At 41.4% G+C, this 16,833-nt stretch overlaps 1 protein-coding gene across 2 annotated transcripts in view; it reads right to left on the reverse strand.

The window, feature by feature from the left end:
- Positions 1–12,077: 12,077 nt before the first annotated feature.
- The window catches only part of GABRA5 (gamma-aminobutyric acid type A receptor subunit alpha5), an 82,093-nt gene continuing 77,337 nt past the window's right edge, over positions 12,078–16,833 (reverse strand). For both annotated transcript variants that reach the window (XM_077343435.1, XM_077343433.1), the window contains exon 10: positions 12,078–15,734. In XM_077343435.1, the coding sequence (XP_077199550.1) occupies positions 15,435–15,734 (300 nt within the window). In that variant the 3' untranslated portion in view covers positions 12,078–15,434. The remainder of the gene's footprint in view (positions 15,735–16,833) is intronic.

A 16,833-nucleotide genomic window follows, 5' to 3' on the forward strand; every position in this document is an offset into this window, starting at 1 on the left:
ATGCTGGAGCTTCCCAACTTTGTATAGCCTTTCAATACTTACGGAATTTTGAGAAAGAGTAGGGGGTACAATCAGAAAAGGACTGTCATCAGAGGTGAAACCAGTTACAAATGGCTGCCATGGGCACAATAAACACAAACTTTGGAGGCAAGTATCCAACTAAATATCCTCCAATGACGGGCAGAGCTATTTTTTAAGAGAGCCAGCTTGGTGTAGTGGTTCGGAGCAGCAGCTTCTAATCTGACGAGTCAGCTTTGTTTCCCCACTCCCCCACATGGGTGGCCTTGGGCACTCCACAGCACTGATAAAGCTGTTCTGGCGGAGTAGTAATATCAGGGCTCTCTCAGCCTCACTCACCTCACAGGGTGTCTGTTGTGGGGAGAGGAAAGGGAAGGCGACTGTAAACAGTTTTGAGACTCATTCAGGTAGAGAAAAGCAGCATATAAGAACCAACTCTTCTTCTTCTTCTTCTTCTTCTTCTTCTTCTTCTTCTTCATGGGTGCTCTGTGAAAATTAAGAGGTGATGGCTACTAGCATCCTATGAACCAGCTCCTGCTCTAATGAAGTGAAACAAAGTCTGGATTAGCTTTTTTGCTTTGGATGTGTTTGGTGGTGGGGGGAGGAGAGAAGTAAATGGGTATCGGGAAAATAATCCATAGGAGCTAGCCTTTTAAAAACCCTTCTCATGCTGCTACATAGTGCAGAGTTGATTGTATTTTCCTAAATATCTATTCTAAAGGAATGACATCATCTGTAAAACTAGACATAAGCAAAAATAGTAGAAGAAAAACAGTTGATATTATCCAGTGATAATTTTCACTGGATTTAGATCAGGGCTGCAATCTGTTTGCACTATAGCAGACAAGAAGGAAACATATTCAGAACTGCAGGCAGACATCCATTAATCAAAGATGGAAACTATCCAAGGAATGCTGCTAAAGCAACCATTCATATACTATGTGTGAACGGTATCCCTTGCCATATTATTTCTAATCTGTGAGCAGTTATGACACATTTAATAAATTGCTCACACTATAATATATTCTGGCGGAGGCATAAAAGAAATAGGGGTTTGGATACAACCAGCCCTTTCTTTGATAAAATAAAAGGGAAGATCCCCTGTAGGGGATCAGGGGATCTGCTCTGATGAAATATATATGGGATAGGGGCTCTGGTAAGGAGACTAAGCAAACAACAAGAACAGCAACACCTGGACTTGAATCCAAAACAGAATGTTTTACAGACTGTATTTATTGACATGTCTAAGCTGGTCTGCTATCATGCCAAATTACTGCAGAAAAAAAGGGACAACATGTCAGCTGTGCCCAATACATATCACAGATGAACACAAATGCCTCACAAAAGCAGAAAGAACAAAAGAGTTGATTTTGATACTCCACTTTTCACTATCCCAAGGAGTTTCAAGGTGGCTTACAATTGCCTTCCCTTCCTTTCCCTATAACAGATACCTTGTGAGGTAGGTGAGGCTGAGAGAGCACTGACAAAATCACTTTGTGAGAATACCTTGTAAGTAGGTTGGTAATGTAGTTTGATCTTCACAAGATGCAAGCAATCCAGTGGTACAAACCAACTTAATTTATGGTATTAGGGCCCCGTATATAAGGCATTTTTTATGTCCACAAAGTAAAGCCACAATCAAAACAAATTCAAGGTTAATAAATTATGAGGTTAATACTAGACGAGAAGGCTGAGCAGAAATGGTTTCTCAAGTGGTACAAGCAGAGTTAAAAATTCAGACAGGGCTCCAATCCAAAAGAGACTCTCAGGGAAAGATGCTACATAAAGGCTGCAGGAACCTAGAGTTCAGAAGACAACAGGGCCTTCAGGACTAAGGCCCGACTAAGGGCAACACTTGACACAATGGGACAGATCTGTGGACCCTGCTGCGATTTTAAAGATTTAAAAGACATTGCAAGGACCCAGTCCTGATTGGGTCTACAGTGCAGTAGTCTGAGGCACTCTTGTTCCTCCTCTCAAGTGTTGTTTCAAGTGTCAGAATATCTGTGGAGGGTCATTTCGTCACTTGAAAAGGCCCATGAGGAGAGCAAGAATATCTCTGCGTACAGTGCAGCAGGCCCCAACCCCATTGAGGCACTTTTAACTCTCTTTAAAACTCCCAGCAAAGGTTGGATACACACTTTTCTTGGATGCTTTAGGATGCTTTGAGCTGATCCTGTGTTGAGCAGGGGGTTGGACTAGATGGCCTGTATGGCCCCTTCCAACTCTATGATTCTATGATTCTGGTGCTTGACTGCTCTTTGCATATTGAACCTCTGCCAACGTGCACAAACTAAAAGCCTTAAGGGACAGCCAATTCCATATTAGAAAGGGTCAATAAATAAATCCTCTTGCTGCTTACCAGTCTCAAAGTTCATCTCTCTGGGCTGGAGAACAGGCGGGAAATGAAAGGGCCTGAAGCAGCCCATCTGTTACTCCCAAGAGAGGACAGCTTCTCATGCAAAGGCACTGGGCAGCACATCAGAATCCATATGGACATGTAGCAGTCTTTCTGTGTAGGCCATATGCTTTTGCTTTCTAAAAGCATATTCCCAGTTCACATATCCTCAGTAAATAGCAGACAAGTCAGAGGTTCTCATGAGCTCAAATGGCGAGTCTTGAATATGACAGCTTATGTTTTTGAATTTGGTGATGACCTTGCTCCAGGACTCCTCCACACACTGTATCACATAAATGAAAGGACAACATCAGTCACACAGAAGTCAAGCGAAATTATTCACTACTTATGTGTCCACCCTGTCCTACAATTTGAATTCCAAGCTCTATTGACAGTTCAGAAAGGATACAGATGAGAACACTCAAAGAAGCCACCATTGAGAAGCAATTTATTTCTGAGTAGTTCCATGTCCTTCAGTGTTACTTCTCCAGCTTCAAATTCTCAGCAAAAAAACCCTGAGAATAACACAGGCAAAGTAATAAAGGCTTCAAGCCCAGGAACATTTATCCAAGCGAGTGCCACTATATCCAGAAGGATCAGTTTGTAAAGACGATCATGGACTGTAAGAAGCTCTGCGAGGATCTAAACTGCTGCAAAGGTTCAAACTGGCAAAGTATGTCCTCCAGACACACAGATCCAATTAAACTCAGCACATGTAGTATAACTTGGCATGTTTGGTTTTTTAATAGATGTTTCCAAGAACTTCCTGAATTCTCTCCAGCCTGATGGAGATCAGGGTCCTCTGGGACCTCCAACAGATCAGGAGGGCCTGCAAGACACAGCTGCTCCTCCAGACCTACAGTGGAGGCCAGGAAATTACCATTGAGGAAACTGCTGTTCCCTGCCTAAGAACCCCACTTATAAAACATCAATCCACCCATTCAACCAGCTCCCTCTCTGGAATCGTTTTTAGGAAGTAACTTTCGATCATTTAAGTTTCCAATGTGTATATTACTTATTTATGTATATTGCATTATTCTATATTTTAAATTGTTGTCACCCATCCTGAGCCTACGGGGAAGGGTAGGCTACAACAACAACAATTATTATTATTAAAATAATAATAATAATTATTATTATTGTTGTTGTTGTTGTTGTTGTTGTTGTTGTTGTTATTATTTCTGTGGGCACCACAAGATTTCTAGGTACTATGGTTACCAGGCACATAGGTTTTGTTGAAATGTATGTGAAAATGTGTGAAATATGTGAAAATGTAATGCTGTTCATTCTACTCACTGTCTTCTTTCTTACTATAGCTCTCCAGATTTACAGGCCTTCTCAGGAAAAGGAAAGGGATCGAGGCCTGATCAGGAGCATCCAAGTTTAGATGTCCTTGCAACAACATACCTTTGATTTTCAATCAAGAAAGTAATATCACAGATCTGAGGAAGTGAGTTCTGACTCACAAAAACATATGGTGAGATGAATTTTGGTAGCCTTTAAGCCATGACTGAGCTCCTTTGCAATTTTGCTACCACAGGCCAATACAGTTTGCCCTCTAGAATCAAGATCTAATAAAATTCCTAACTCTTCAGTTACTCAAGTTCAACTCCACTCCATCTAAAGTGGGCAGAACAATCCCTTCCTCAGCTTTCTCTCATCTTGGAAACGGCACAAACGGCCACCCAGAAGCATCACATCTTAATTACAAAGGCTCTGATGCTTGATATATTCATGCAAATAATGCTAATGACATTTAAATAAAGCATGTGAATTAGATAGACCCTGAAGCGCATATTTGTGCTGAGCTGAAGTCATTTCTCTTCAAGCATAGATTCACTTATGGCACTTGTTCTGTGAGGAAACCATGTCCCTTAGCGACATAATACATTCTAAAACAACCCAGTCACACAGAAATTCGTCAGCCAAGACATTTGCGTAGTTCATTCTTGTTCAAAGGGCTGAATAAATCAGCTCTACCACTCTCCTTGCCTGGAACCATAAAATGTAAGAGCCAACATAGTAGGGTTGCCCAATCCCTACTGGCAACTAGCAGGGGATTGGGAGACACATCAGGAGCAGGAAGGAGGCCAGAAGATATGGCTGTGTGCACCGTAAGTGATGTCATCACTCTGTGCTGTCAGAGCATCACTCTGGAATTTGGGGAAAACTTTTGTGGTTGAAATATCTTTTACCAGAGTTGCCCCCAAATATCAGAGAGTCACACAAATGTCACCAGTGTGATGATGTCACTTCCTGTGTTCCCCAGTATTGTTGGTGCCACATCACCGGCAACATTGCCTGGGCCTTCCTCTTTCTCTTGGTAGATTCCCCTGCCAGCTACTTAATTGCTGGCAGATGGTGGGTCTTGGAGGCAGTGGGCTCCTCCATCACTAGAGGGGTCTGGCAACTCTACAGTGGATAGGCTTGCCTGTGCTAGGCCTAGAAGTTGTTTTCTCTTCATACAATAAATGATTTTAAAAAATGTTTATCCTACCTTTCCCAGTCAGACTCCCAAGGTAGCTTACACAATTCAAGATATAATTTAAAAAGTGCCTTAAAAATAAATGAAATAGAAAATCAAATTTCAGGACTAGATATTCCAAAGTTTAAACAATGTAAGGCGAGTTATGGCCAGGTCAATGCACAGCAGGTGGAAGACAGTTTTCATCAATGTGCTATTGCGAAGGTCAGGAATTCTTAAGTAATTATATATATAGAATAAACAAGGCAATGATACAAAAGGGATGCCAGTGCAAGGAGACAACATTAGGAAGAACCCTACCTCATACTTTCTTCACTTGTATGCTGGTACTCTTGAGTTCTTTCAGTTGCCACCCTATCCAAAGCCTACCTCCACACTCACATAGTAAGTAACAAATAAATAAGATCATATTCTTTTGCCTAAAATAGTCTTGTCTATTGCTGTTTGGTAGTCCATTAGCCATCTTGTCACTGCTTAGCCTGGATTGGAAACTGGTGGCAAGTTAATTTGAGGCAGAGCTTTCCAAGTTAGCTACCAACTTTCTTCTGAATGTCAGAGGTATGGCCCAAGGGAATGACCAAGGGGCATTTCAGTTACCAAAGGCAATTATTTAGGCATTTGCTGATTCCCGCCCCCCCCTCCCCAAGCTCAGTATACTTTTGGCTAGCTCCAGCTATCAATCTGCTGAGACTCCATCTAGAGTTATACAGAGTGGGGACAGGCAGGATGAAAATACTTTTCTTTATCAATAATACATCAAGATAAAATGTTAAAATGTCATTTCCGTCAGTAACTTTTAAAGATATGCCTTGGGCCCTGGAGGGAGTGAAATTGGAGGTTGTCCCAAACCTACAAACCACAAGGGCACCCGGAGGGTGGTGTGGAAAGAGACTGTCATCTCGGCCATTTTGCCAGGAAGTGACCCCATCCTGCATTCTAAGAGGGTGAAGAGAAGTAGGAGCCTGTCGTTGTCTAGTGATGAGGCAACTGGTTTGTCTGGTGAGGATGGCCGGGGGGGGGGGAGTAGGTTTGCATTCTAATGTACATGGACAGTCCTGAAGACTGTAAGGGCATCACGAGGATGTTAGGAAGTGCTCTAAGTGGCCTGCCTGTATTCATTTGAAGACAAAGAAGTTCCTATTTCGATTCACCTCCTGCCACAAACAGAACACTATGTTCATAGTTCATAGCTGCTGAGGAACACCAGAGCAATAAGAGATTTGATCAGCAGCACTCTGTGGCTCAGAATCCTTAATAATAAGGAAAGCAGCTCTGAGAATAATACCATCTCATCTCCCTACCCACACTTAGAAGTAAGAGGCGGGGTTTACAGAGTGACGGGATAACTCCAACCATGATTAAACACCTTTCTTTTGGGGGGAAATTAACTGCTGATCCTGCTAGTGAGCTACAAAGAACACATGTATATTTTCTCCCTTTTTAATACAACACCACACTACACACACAGACACACCCCAAGTTTCTTTTCCCCAATCCTCCACTCTTCTCCTTATAGCCAATCTCTCTATTGCCTCCTCCTCTCCCCCCCCCCTGCAGCACCCTGGTTTATTTTACACCTCCGAATCTGCTTTCAGTCATAGGGCTGAGAAACGAAATGGGAAGCAAAGTCCTCTGGGGGGACATTCTTGCTGTGTTCTGACACTGTGTGTGCTTATAGTGCCTGCATCACATTTAATCGATTGGATGAGTGGCTGCTTCATATATGTGTTTGCTATGGAAGGGGTGTGTTGGGAATGCAAAATGTTGGGAATACCTCTGGGTGGGAGCTGGAAATCTCTTGAGATTACAGCTGACCTCCAGGCAACAGAGATCAGTTCACCTGGAGAAAATGGCCACCTTGGAAGGTGGACTCTGTGACATCGTACCCCACCAAGTCCCTCCCCTCCACAAACCCTGTCCTCCTCTGGCTCTGCTCCCCAGATCTCTAGCTTACTTCCCAAGCCAGAACTGGTAACCCTACCTGCAAGCATGTACACACCAAGTCCCTATACACACCTCCGCCTCTTGCTTCGGTTACGGCTGACACTATTTGACTTTTCCGGAATTGGCTTCTGTGTATTTGGTCTCACCAGATGCTGAGCAAGCCAACCAGCGAGCACAGCAGAGCTTCTCGCCACCAGGTTGCTTATTATTATTATTATTATTATTATTATTATTATTATTACTACTACTACTACTACTACTACTACTACTATTTACATAGATTAAAATAAAACCCCATAAAACCCCAATTAAAACCCCCAATAAAAATTACAATCAATAATCAGATCAAAAGAAAGAAGAAGATACGGTGGGACCCCCCCGCCCCATCTCAATACCCCAGCAATTTGCATCAGACTGGGAGGGAGGAGAGTGTGGATGTCATTTGTAATCATCTCAGAATTACCTGGAAGGGGTGCCATGTAGATCTCCCTGGTTTATTATTAAAACCTATTATTTAATTTTAAATAGTTTCTTTCTATGTTATACTGCACTGTGCTTTTATCTGACATTACCCGCCCTGAGTCTGTTGAGAAGGGAGAGCTACAAGAATAAATTTATATTGCAGTTATTGTTATCACTATTATTTCAGGCTGCCTATCTGGCTGCACATTGTCTGGGGATTCAGCCTCCAGAGACGGGTTGGGACATCAGTTTTTACAGCCTGCTTTCCAGCAAGCAAAGAGGCACTCCTTTTGTAGAAGTTAGGCACTATCCACTTTGCTCTATGGCCCTTTTCACAAAAACAAAGCACAAGTTTCCCTGTGGGTGGAAAGGAACACTCTCCATGCCTAGAGCCATAGGCTTCATTACGTCCTGCAGGAGGGGCCTGGGTCAGCTGCAGAGCATCCACCTTCCGGGCAGAAGGTACCAGGCTGAATCCCTGGCATCTCCATCACAGGTGACGAGAAAGGACACGAAACCCTGGAAAGCCACTGTGATTTATAGTAGCTAGATAAGCCCATGGTCTTTATTGTATTGTTTTCCTTCTTAGGCTTTTTAGGACTTTTTCTTTTTTTTTAAAGGAGACAATAGAAAAATATAAAAAATAGGCCCTTGGTCTGACTCAGTAATCCTGTGTACACGTTGATTCATCATATGGGGCAAGAGACTCGGCTGTGCAATCCCCAAGTCATCTGGACGGTGTAAATTGTGTGCCTGCTCTCCCTCTAGTACAGAGCAGCTTCATGTGTTCATGTGTTCTCTATCAACTCTGGAGTCCATTTTTATCTCGCGCTTTGTCCAAAGAACTCAGAGCAGCAGAAATGGTTCTTCCTTCCCAGTCTGAGCTGTGAGAGTGTGAGTGAACCAAAGTGTGTTTCATTGCAGTGTAGGGACTGGAGCCTAAATCTCCCAGTTTCTAATCTGGCATTATAACTATTACGTCATGCTGGTAATGGCATTCAACTGGCGAATTTGTTACATTAATAGAAAAAACAAGGCACTTTGATTTTATCCCCCCCTAAGTGTATATACATTAATTTATATGTAATGATTTCAGTAGACTTATTGGTATGCACTTATACGTCAGGCTGATGTTTAATGGCAAATTGTATTAATCATGGTGATAAAGGGATTTTTGAAAGCTGTCTCTTAACATTTTCAAAAAACAGTTTATGGATTAGCATTTGCAAATATTGCAACTGGTTTTCTACTCTCTCACCTGGTATGTGAAGGTCTAGAATATCCTGTTTGAAAAGTCTCACACATTGTTTTAAGTGGGCTGAGATTCCTGAGGATTTGTCTAATAGATTGTCTTATTGTAATAATAATAATAATAATAATAATAATAATAATAATAATAATAATAATAATGTAAAACTTAATCATATTTCTGATCATCATCCACTCCAGGAAATACCTCAGATAATTTAACAGGTAGTTAAATATTTTAAATGCCTGTGTAATGGTTCAGCTACCTAATACCTTACATCAGTTCATGTTTAATGTTCTATATTTTAAGTAAATTGCAGCAAAGGCTGCATTAAATCCTTGCATGGAGCGATTCAACATATACTTGTACACTGTTAACAAAGAGGAAGTCAGGTAAAATTATTCATATGTAAATATATCTGCTTTCTACTAGGGTCTAAGAACTAGACAGAAGGATAAACACTAATAAACTTGAGAGAAGTACAGATGTGAAAAAGACACCCAAGAGGGCCATGATTCAGAAACCGATTGCTCAGTTTGCTTTAGTATTAACTCTCTAGCTGATATCTGTTTAGGCTTGCAGCAAAAAACTTTGAGAAAAGGATGAAAAAAATGTAATTAAATACCTCTTCCCCAACATCAGCAAAGTGTTCTCCATTTTCATGGCCTTTTGAAACACAATTTCTCTCTTTGGAACTCATCTAACATTGTCTTTTACAATATCCTTCATTCTGATAGCATTTTGGCAGGAACAGACCTGGATAGATAATGTCCACACACAGAAGTAGCTGCATCATGTTCTTGGTGGTCCTCCTGTTTATTTCCATTTTTTCACCCTGTCCTAAGAAGTTCAGGAAAACTATTAAAAGGTTTTAAGAATTGTTGCTCAGTTACTTGGCAGCAGCATCTTCACTGGATCAGGATACATAGATTACATGTGCTGAAATCATGCGTACACTCACCCTGTGCATGATTGTGGGTCCATAAACATGCAGGCCAGGAAATATTCCTCCTTGTGAACATGAATGCTACTTTTTTGAACATTCTCAGTCACAGGAACACTATCTACGCATGTAGACTCCATTCTCAGTTCTATAGGGAAGGGAAATTTGGTTCTTATTGAAGAGGTCCATCACTCTTTCACATCTTCTCAACAGTTTCTACAATAAGAACTTGAATAAGGTTGAAGAAAACAAGGTCATCGGTCCCATATGATGAGATAAGGGCATTAATCACAGCATCAAAGATAGACGTCAGTGTGGTATAGTGGTGTCAGACTAGAACCTGGGAGACTTGGGACTAAATTGTGAAGCTGACTGGATGACCCAGTGATAGCAGTGTTCTCTCTGCTTAGTTGTGATGACAAAATGCTTGAGGTAAACCACGGATATCAAAATACCGTAAATACTCGCATGTAAGCCAACCTGTATATTAGCCGAGGCTCCTAATTTTACCACAAAAATCTGGGCAAATTTATTGACTCTTATATAAGCCGCGGGTGGGAAATGCAACAGTTACTGGTAAATGTACATTAATTGAGGCACCAGTAGGTTAAATGTATTTGAATACTTATGTCTATGAAAAAACAGTAAACTAGCTCTGTAAGTGCAAAAGAAGGCCCAGCAAACCAGAGCAGAACAACAGTACCCAAAGTTGGCAACCTACTACAGCAAGTACAACAGCTACCAAACTGGGAGAATGGATTACTCTAACTACAGCTACAGTGCCTCCCCCAGAACAAAACACTGAAATAAAGAACTATAAAACTCAACACTGAAATAAAGAACTGTAAAAATCAACTTTTAAAAGAAACACAACCCCAAGAAGAAAAGGCAAACAATGCAGCCTCTCAGAAACAAAGAAGAAATAAACATTAGGAGAAACAGTAGATCCCAAGGCACCCCCAAAACTCACCCCACCCCACCCACAGAAACCAAGGCAAGTGAAGGCAAAAGGGGAAAAAAGATCAGAGTCCCTCAAACTGTTGCTTTCTTACAAGCAGCCACAGTAAGCAAGCTTCAGCTTGCAGGCTTGCAGAAGCAATGTAATGATTGGCTGGCTGGGAGCGGGCTGTTATTTCAATTACCGTATATACCCACATATGAGCCTCTTGTGGCGCAGAGTGGTAAGGCAGCCGTCTGAAAGCTTTGCCCATGAGGCTGGGAGTTCAATCCCAGCAGCCGGCTCAAGGTTGACTCAGCCTTCCATCCTTCCGAGGTCGGTAAAATGAGTACCCGGCTTGCTGTGGGGTAAACGGTAATGACTGGGGAAGGCACTGGCAAACCACCCCGTATTGAGTCTGCCATGAAAATGCTAGAGGGCGTCACCCCAAGGGTCAGACATGACTTGGTGCTTGCACAGGGGATACCTTTACCTTTACCTTACCCACATATAAGCCGAGGAGCACATTTCCACTGTGAATACTGTGCTGAAAAACTCAGCTTATACACGAGTATATACGGTACCTCCTTGGTGGAACGATAGAATAGGTGGGACGTTTCTTCCATTTTCATTTCAATAAAAAATTTACATTTTCCCCACTTCTTTTATATGTGGTATGTATTATATCTTCATGTTCTGGAAGCATGAGAAGTGGATGACTCTGATAGCCAGCTTGGTGTGGTGGTTAAGAGTGATGGCTAGAGAGCTCTGTTTGATCCCCCACTCATCGAAACGCAGCCATCTCTTCCCAGAGTAGTTCTTTCAGGACACTCTCAGCCCCGCCTACCTCACAGGGTGCCTGTTGTAGGGAGAGGAAGGGAACGTGATTGTAAGTCACTTACAGACTCTTTTGGGTAGTAAAAAGGGGTATAAAAACCAACTCTTCTTCTGCTGCTCACTCGTGGCTTCAGGTATAGCTATGAACATCAACAAATAGGTTTCCAGTTGCACTTACAACCAGATTAAATAATTTAGTGGCTAGTGGAAGGCAATGCCCATTTTGTGATCTCCCATAGCAACCTTTTTGTGAGAGGTTCCAACATTGCTGTCATTTACCATAGTAGGGATGGTACTATTTACCATGGTAGGGATGCATCTTCCTTACTTCTTATGCATGCACTGTGGCTGCCAACTTCTAGGTGCTGGAGATCTCCTGGACTTAAAACTAAACTCAGGCAACAGGTATCAGTTCATCTGGAGAAAATGGCCACTCAAAGATGGAGTCTATGGCTGTATACCCCATTTAAGTCCATTGCCTCTGCAAACCCTGCCTTCCTCAGGCTCCATTCTCCCCCAAATGTTCAGGTATCCCCCAGATTTCTTACACTTGAAGTCCAGCAGAAACTGTTTTGTACAAAAGGCATACTTACTGGCATACTAAGTCCCCCACAGGATCAGGCTGCAAGTATACAGCAGCAGTCACCAGAGTGAGTTAATTCCATAAAAATATTGTTTTTTCCTTTTATGCACAATTTCTATTGACAAAAATCACAATTTTGAAGCTTCACAAAAATGGTTTTCCCCTCATAAAACAAGGAGCTTGAAAAAGACAACTTGCAACGGACTATCAAATGTATTATTTAATTTAAACATTAAGATAAAATTACAAAAGCTACTGAAGCTATGAGCATGAAATAATTCTGGGGAGAAGGGGAGGAAAATAACATTGGAGTCTGATCCTATGCATATTTACTCTGAAGTAAGACCCACTTAATTCACCGGAAGGGAGTTTACTCTCAAATATGCACAGGATCGACTTTCAAGTCGTTCACCTCTGAAACAAAACAAAACCTGTCAGCAACAATGGGAGTTTTGAAAAAGGAATGACAATAAACAAAACACTGATATAATCACTGGAAACAATTGGCTTTGATGAAGCAGAATTTCTCTCTGAGCTGTGTCTTTTTATTTACTTGGAACGAGAACTGGTAATTTAACAGGCAACTCTTCTTCTCGAGAAGAAATCTGTTCATGTTGCCTTTAATGAAAATGAATAGTCACTGTTGTTTTATCTGGCATATTTGGTTCTATTCTACTTCTAAAAGGTAGCTTCATGCAATACATATCTCAATTTTTGAAAAAAATGACTATTATCTGGAAAAAAATTAGCTTGGATTTTGAACAAAAAATTTCCCTGAAAGGCAAAAGTCCTGCCATTCCTAATGAGTACATTATGCAAGTGGCCTTATTATTCAAGTAATCAGTGAACCAGGTTCTCAGCAAGTGCATATTAAAATGGCTCCATGAATATTACAGTGGTTGAGAATCTGGGCCAATAGCATTGTTTGTGCAATTAGAGATCCTTCATCTGCCAGGAACTTTCTCCAACATCAGTCCCACCAAGATGGAATATTGCGCATCTTCTATTCGTTGAGATGGAATCTGTATACAGTGGTTTCCTCTTGAGTTGCATGTCGCGTGAATAAAGATGGAGTTTACAATATGCTATCAGGTGGCAAGGATGGAACCTTTTAGCTTAGCATTCAGGCCTTCCTAGAAGTCTAGGGTCCTCACAATAGTTCTACAATTCCTCAGGCAGGGACACCAACTTCTGGAAACTGAGGAAAGAGGGCATGACTTTTTAAATATTGTGTTACGATTACCTGAGTGTCCAGGTGACACATGTCATTTATATTTATCAATAGTCACATCCTGTAAGAAATGTGTAAAACTTTATCTTTTCTGACAAGTGGGAGTACAACTGGCCTTGTGTATCATTGGGTTGCTGGTTATAGTTACGGCTGCTGTTGTGATTCATGCTGATGTACTTGCATACCATTAAATGCTTATGGAATCTTATTGCTTTTTTTTAAAAAAATGGCTGGTCTTATACTGATGTTAAGAAATGGACATTAAATAAATAATAAAAATATTTAATATTTGAGAGTGGGAGGGGAAAGGAAAGTGATCTATAAATAATCAAATAAAATAAGTTATAATAAAATATATCTTCCTCCGACAGTGCTGTGAACAAAACCGATCAAATGAAATAAATTAGCTAACTAAATAGTGAGTTATGACAGTTTTTTCCCTATTAAGAAGGATAATTCAATCTTGTAGGCATTTTCTGTCAGGGAGGAGTGGGTCTGAGGAAAAAGTTATGGCCCTTCTGTGGAGAGGAGACCCTGCTGGAGCAAAGGGCATCCACCTTGTAACTAGGCCAGAGGGAAGAAAAACAATGGTAATTGTGATAACAACATAAAGCTCATACAGCCAAGTCTGGAAGCTATGAGAAGCTATCTGCTGTTGGTGGTGCCATTTTTCTTGCCTTTAGTGAAGTGAGGTATGTGTGTGTGTGTGGGGGGGGGGGGATGGGGAATTGTTTTTACCTTGCACTTTAGATGTACCAGTGCATTAAGGCCACCACTGCTTGCTGGTCCCAGTTACTGAAGACGCCTGAGCCTTCTGAGGCTGGGAGGCAGCCACCTTCTGGGTGTGTAGTGTGGCTTGAGCCTTCCTCATGTATAGTACAAGATGCAAGTGCAAAGAATATGATCTGTGCATGGAAACAGGCTACTAGACATGGGTCACTACAACCTGTACAAGTACAATAAGTGGTGAGGGGAAAAAAGAGTCGGTTCAAACATGCAGGATAACGCATGAGTCTCATCTCATGATGAGACTGGTGGGTGCCCCTTCGGTTTTCCACCCATTATATTTAGCAGTAGCAGATGTGTGAATGGTGGGCAGCAAACAGCAATTTTAAACACCAGATACTGCCAAATATTATAAACGAAGAATGGAAAACTTGCCAGAGATGCCAGCCTCCAAGTCTGCAATCTGTGGCCTGTCTCAGTAGTGAAGGGTCCTGAGGTGCTTGCCTCAAGCAATAGATTTGGGGGTCTGGCAATTTCCCACCTGCTAGCACCTCTGCTATCTTCCACCAGGACCTGGAGAAGATAATCATACTTATTTCCTTGCTGTCTTGAAAAGCAGCACAGCAGGCTGCACATACTGGTTCCCAACCTCACAAAACATTTATTTTTCTCGCAAGAGCTTGGCTGCATTTCTGGTTGCCTTTTGCCAGGGCATAACCAAAATGGTGACTGAACTCTTTTGATCGGAAGGTGTTTTGCAAGAGTTCAGAAAACCCTACAAGCATAGGGATCGGAAACCTTTTTGGTTCAAGTGCAAGAAACAAAATGCACTAGCTTTTTAAAGATGTTGGTGTGCTGGCAACCACAGTGGAGGAAACAAAGTGATGAGCGTTGTCCTTGGCCAGACATGCCACTGGCTCTAAATGATTCTTAACAAACTGCCTTCTCTGAAAAGTAAGGTGTTGCCAGATGATACGCAGCGAAGTGAGAATTGCACCCATGGTGGCTGATCTCTGATGACTGTTTTGCACAGCCAGCTTTTCAAGGGGTTGGTGCACATATGTGAATTGCCATGAAGATCGAACCCAAAAAAACTGAGCACTCACTTTTGAAAGGTGTTGCGCATCCATTTGCATGCACCCAACCAAGTCCTGGGCCTGCGCTGTTCTGGATCCTGGCCAGAATAGCCCAGCGTTGACGAACTCTGAAATAACTTACACAAACGTTTCTGCAACTGCAGAGTCCACAGAGTCCCCACATATTTGCATGACTGTACATTCAAAGTATAAAAAACTGCAGATATGCAATATGCCCAAACAGTTAAAAATATACCCTATTTCATTGTAAACTATCAATGCAAGATACTCAGCAGCGTAGAAGTTCCATGTCTTCCATTTTTCTACAAAGGTTTGTGTCTGCTGCTCTTGATTTAGTTGTCAGAAACATCTGAGGTTACATGTAGAAACAATCAAGGCAATAATATTTGTACATATCGTTACACATGCAAAAACTTCCTGAAGAATATTGCCCAAAGTTGAAAAAAGTCTTGGAATCTCAAATTCTCCTTGGTAGCATTTGTTTTTGCAAGTATGGCTAACACTTGATGAGGAAGTCCTTCCATTTATTTTGGAGAAGCAGCACCTTTAATGACAGGCTCCCTGTTCAGATACGTGGCCCAATAGACTAAGTTAAAAGTTCCAAACAAGACGGGGAACACTATCCGTGACATCTTGTCAATCTTACTGATGCTGTTATAGGTCTTTTTGTTTTCAGCCGGTTTCTCAACAGGTTTTACCAGAACAGAAGCTGAGTTGGAGATAACGGAAGGGGTGGAGTCCTTTGGTAGGTTTAATGTGGGGGTCATTCGTCCAGAGGCATAAGCATTCATGGCTTTGCTTGCCATTAATTCACGCTCTTTTTTCTGCAAAACAGTAGAAAAGCAAAAAGTCAACATTTGTTTGAGAAATGGAAAAGATGGGAGTTCACAAAGTATAACTGCAAAGCATGAGTCAGAATGATACATGTTTTATGATCATCTTATTCAATGATTTTTTTTGGGGGGGCAGTACAGCCATAGGAGCTTCAGTATGAATGGAAGACTGACATGGGTAGGGCGAGAAAGGCTATTTTAGTTTTTTTCCTTTTTCCTGTTTAGATTAATGTGTGTATGTGTGAAATTTCCCTAATGTAGGGAAAATCAGGCTGGGGTGGTGATTTGGGGCAACAAAAAAAATGATAGAAAGAAAAATAAGTAATAATGTTTCTCTCCTTATGACAGTCTCCCTCTTTAAATTGAAGCCCTTGAGCCTACATTTTGTTTTTAAAAATCTATATACAATTATGTAGTTCCACCCACAGATGACTTGCATGTTCACAGTGCTGTCATAATTAATGTGAGTGAGAAGTACAAAAAAGGGTAACATCTTCCATTCTTCTGGAGGCATGATAATTATAATATCTTTAAGGACATGCTGAGTTTATTCATTAAGTATCAATCACACAGATCTGAACACGTTTTTATAACTTGCCATTCTAAAACTTGGAAGGAAGCGATATCAGTATTCTAGCACATCTCACTGGCTGTGAAAACAACACAGCTTTTAAATAACTACTTGGTCAGTGATGGTTTGAGAAACAAGGGGACAGGCAAGGATTCTAATCCTTGGTCACAAATGTGGTAACAGTACCTCATATACCTTGAACTCACTCCCATGTCTCTCATTAGAGGTTAGCTTTCCCACTTTTCTCAAACCCTATCTTCCAACAAACCTTCGGTTTACAGTTCAGCAGCCCAATTACATGGCTATTTACTCAGACCCACCAGGCTCACTGGGTCTTACTCTCACAAGCATGCCCAGAGAATTGCAGGCTTAAGGACAAACAGAGTAAGAGGCTAAGAGACCCATAATTCAAGTAGTTTTTATGCCACATAGCAGTCCTCTGATTCAATTAGGTGCAGGAGTTTAAGCATTGCCCTCCATGCCAAGATCAAACTTGGAATTTCTATATACCATGTGACC

Source organism: Paroedura picta, chromosome 6 (genome assembly GCF_049243985.1).
Source record: "Paroedura picta isolate Pp20150507F chromosome 6, Ppicta_v3.0, whole genome shotgun sequence".
NCBI lineage: Eukaryota > Metazoa > Chordata > Lepidosauria > Squamata > Gekkonidae > Paroedura > Paroedura picta.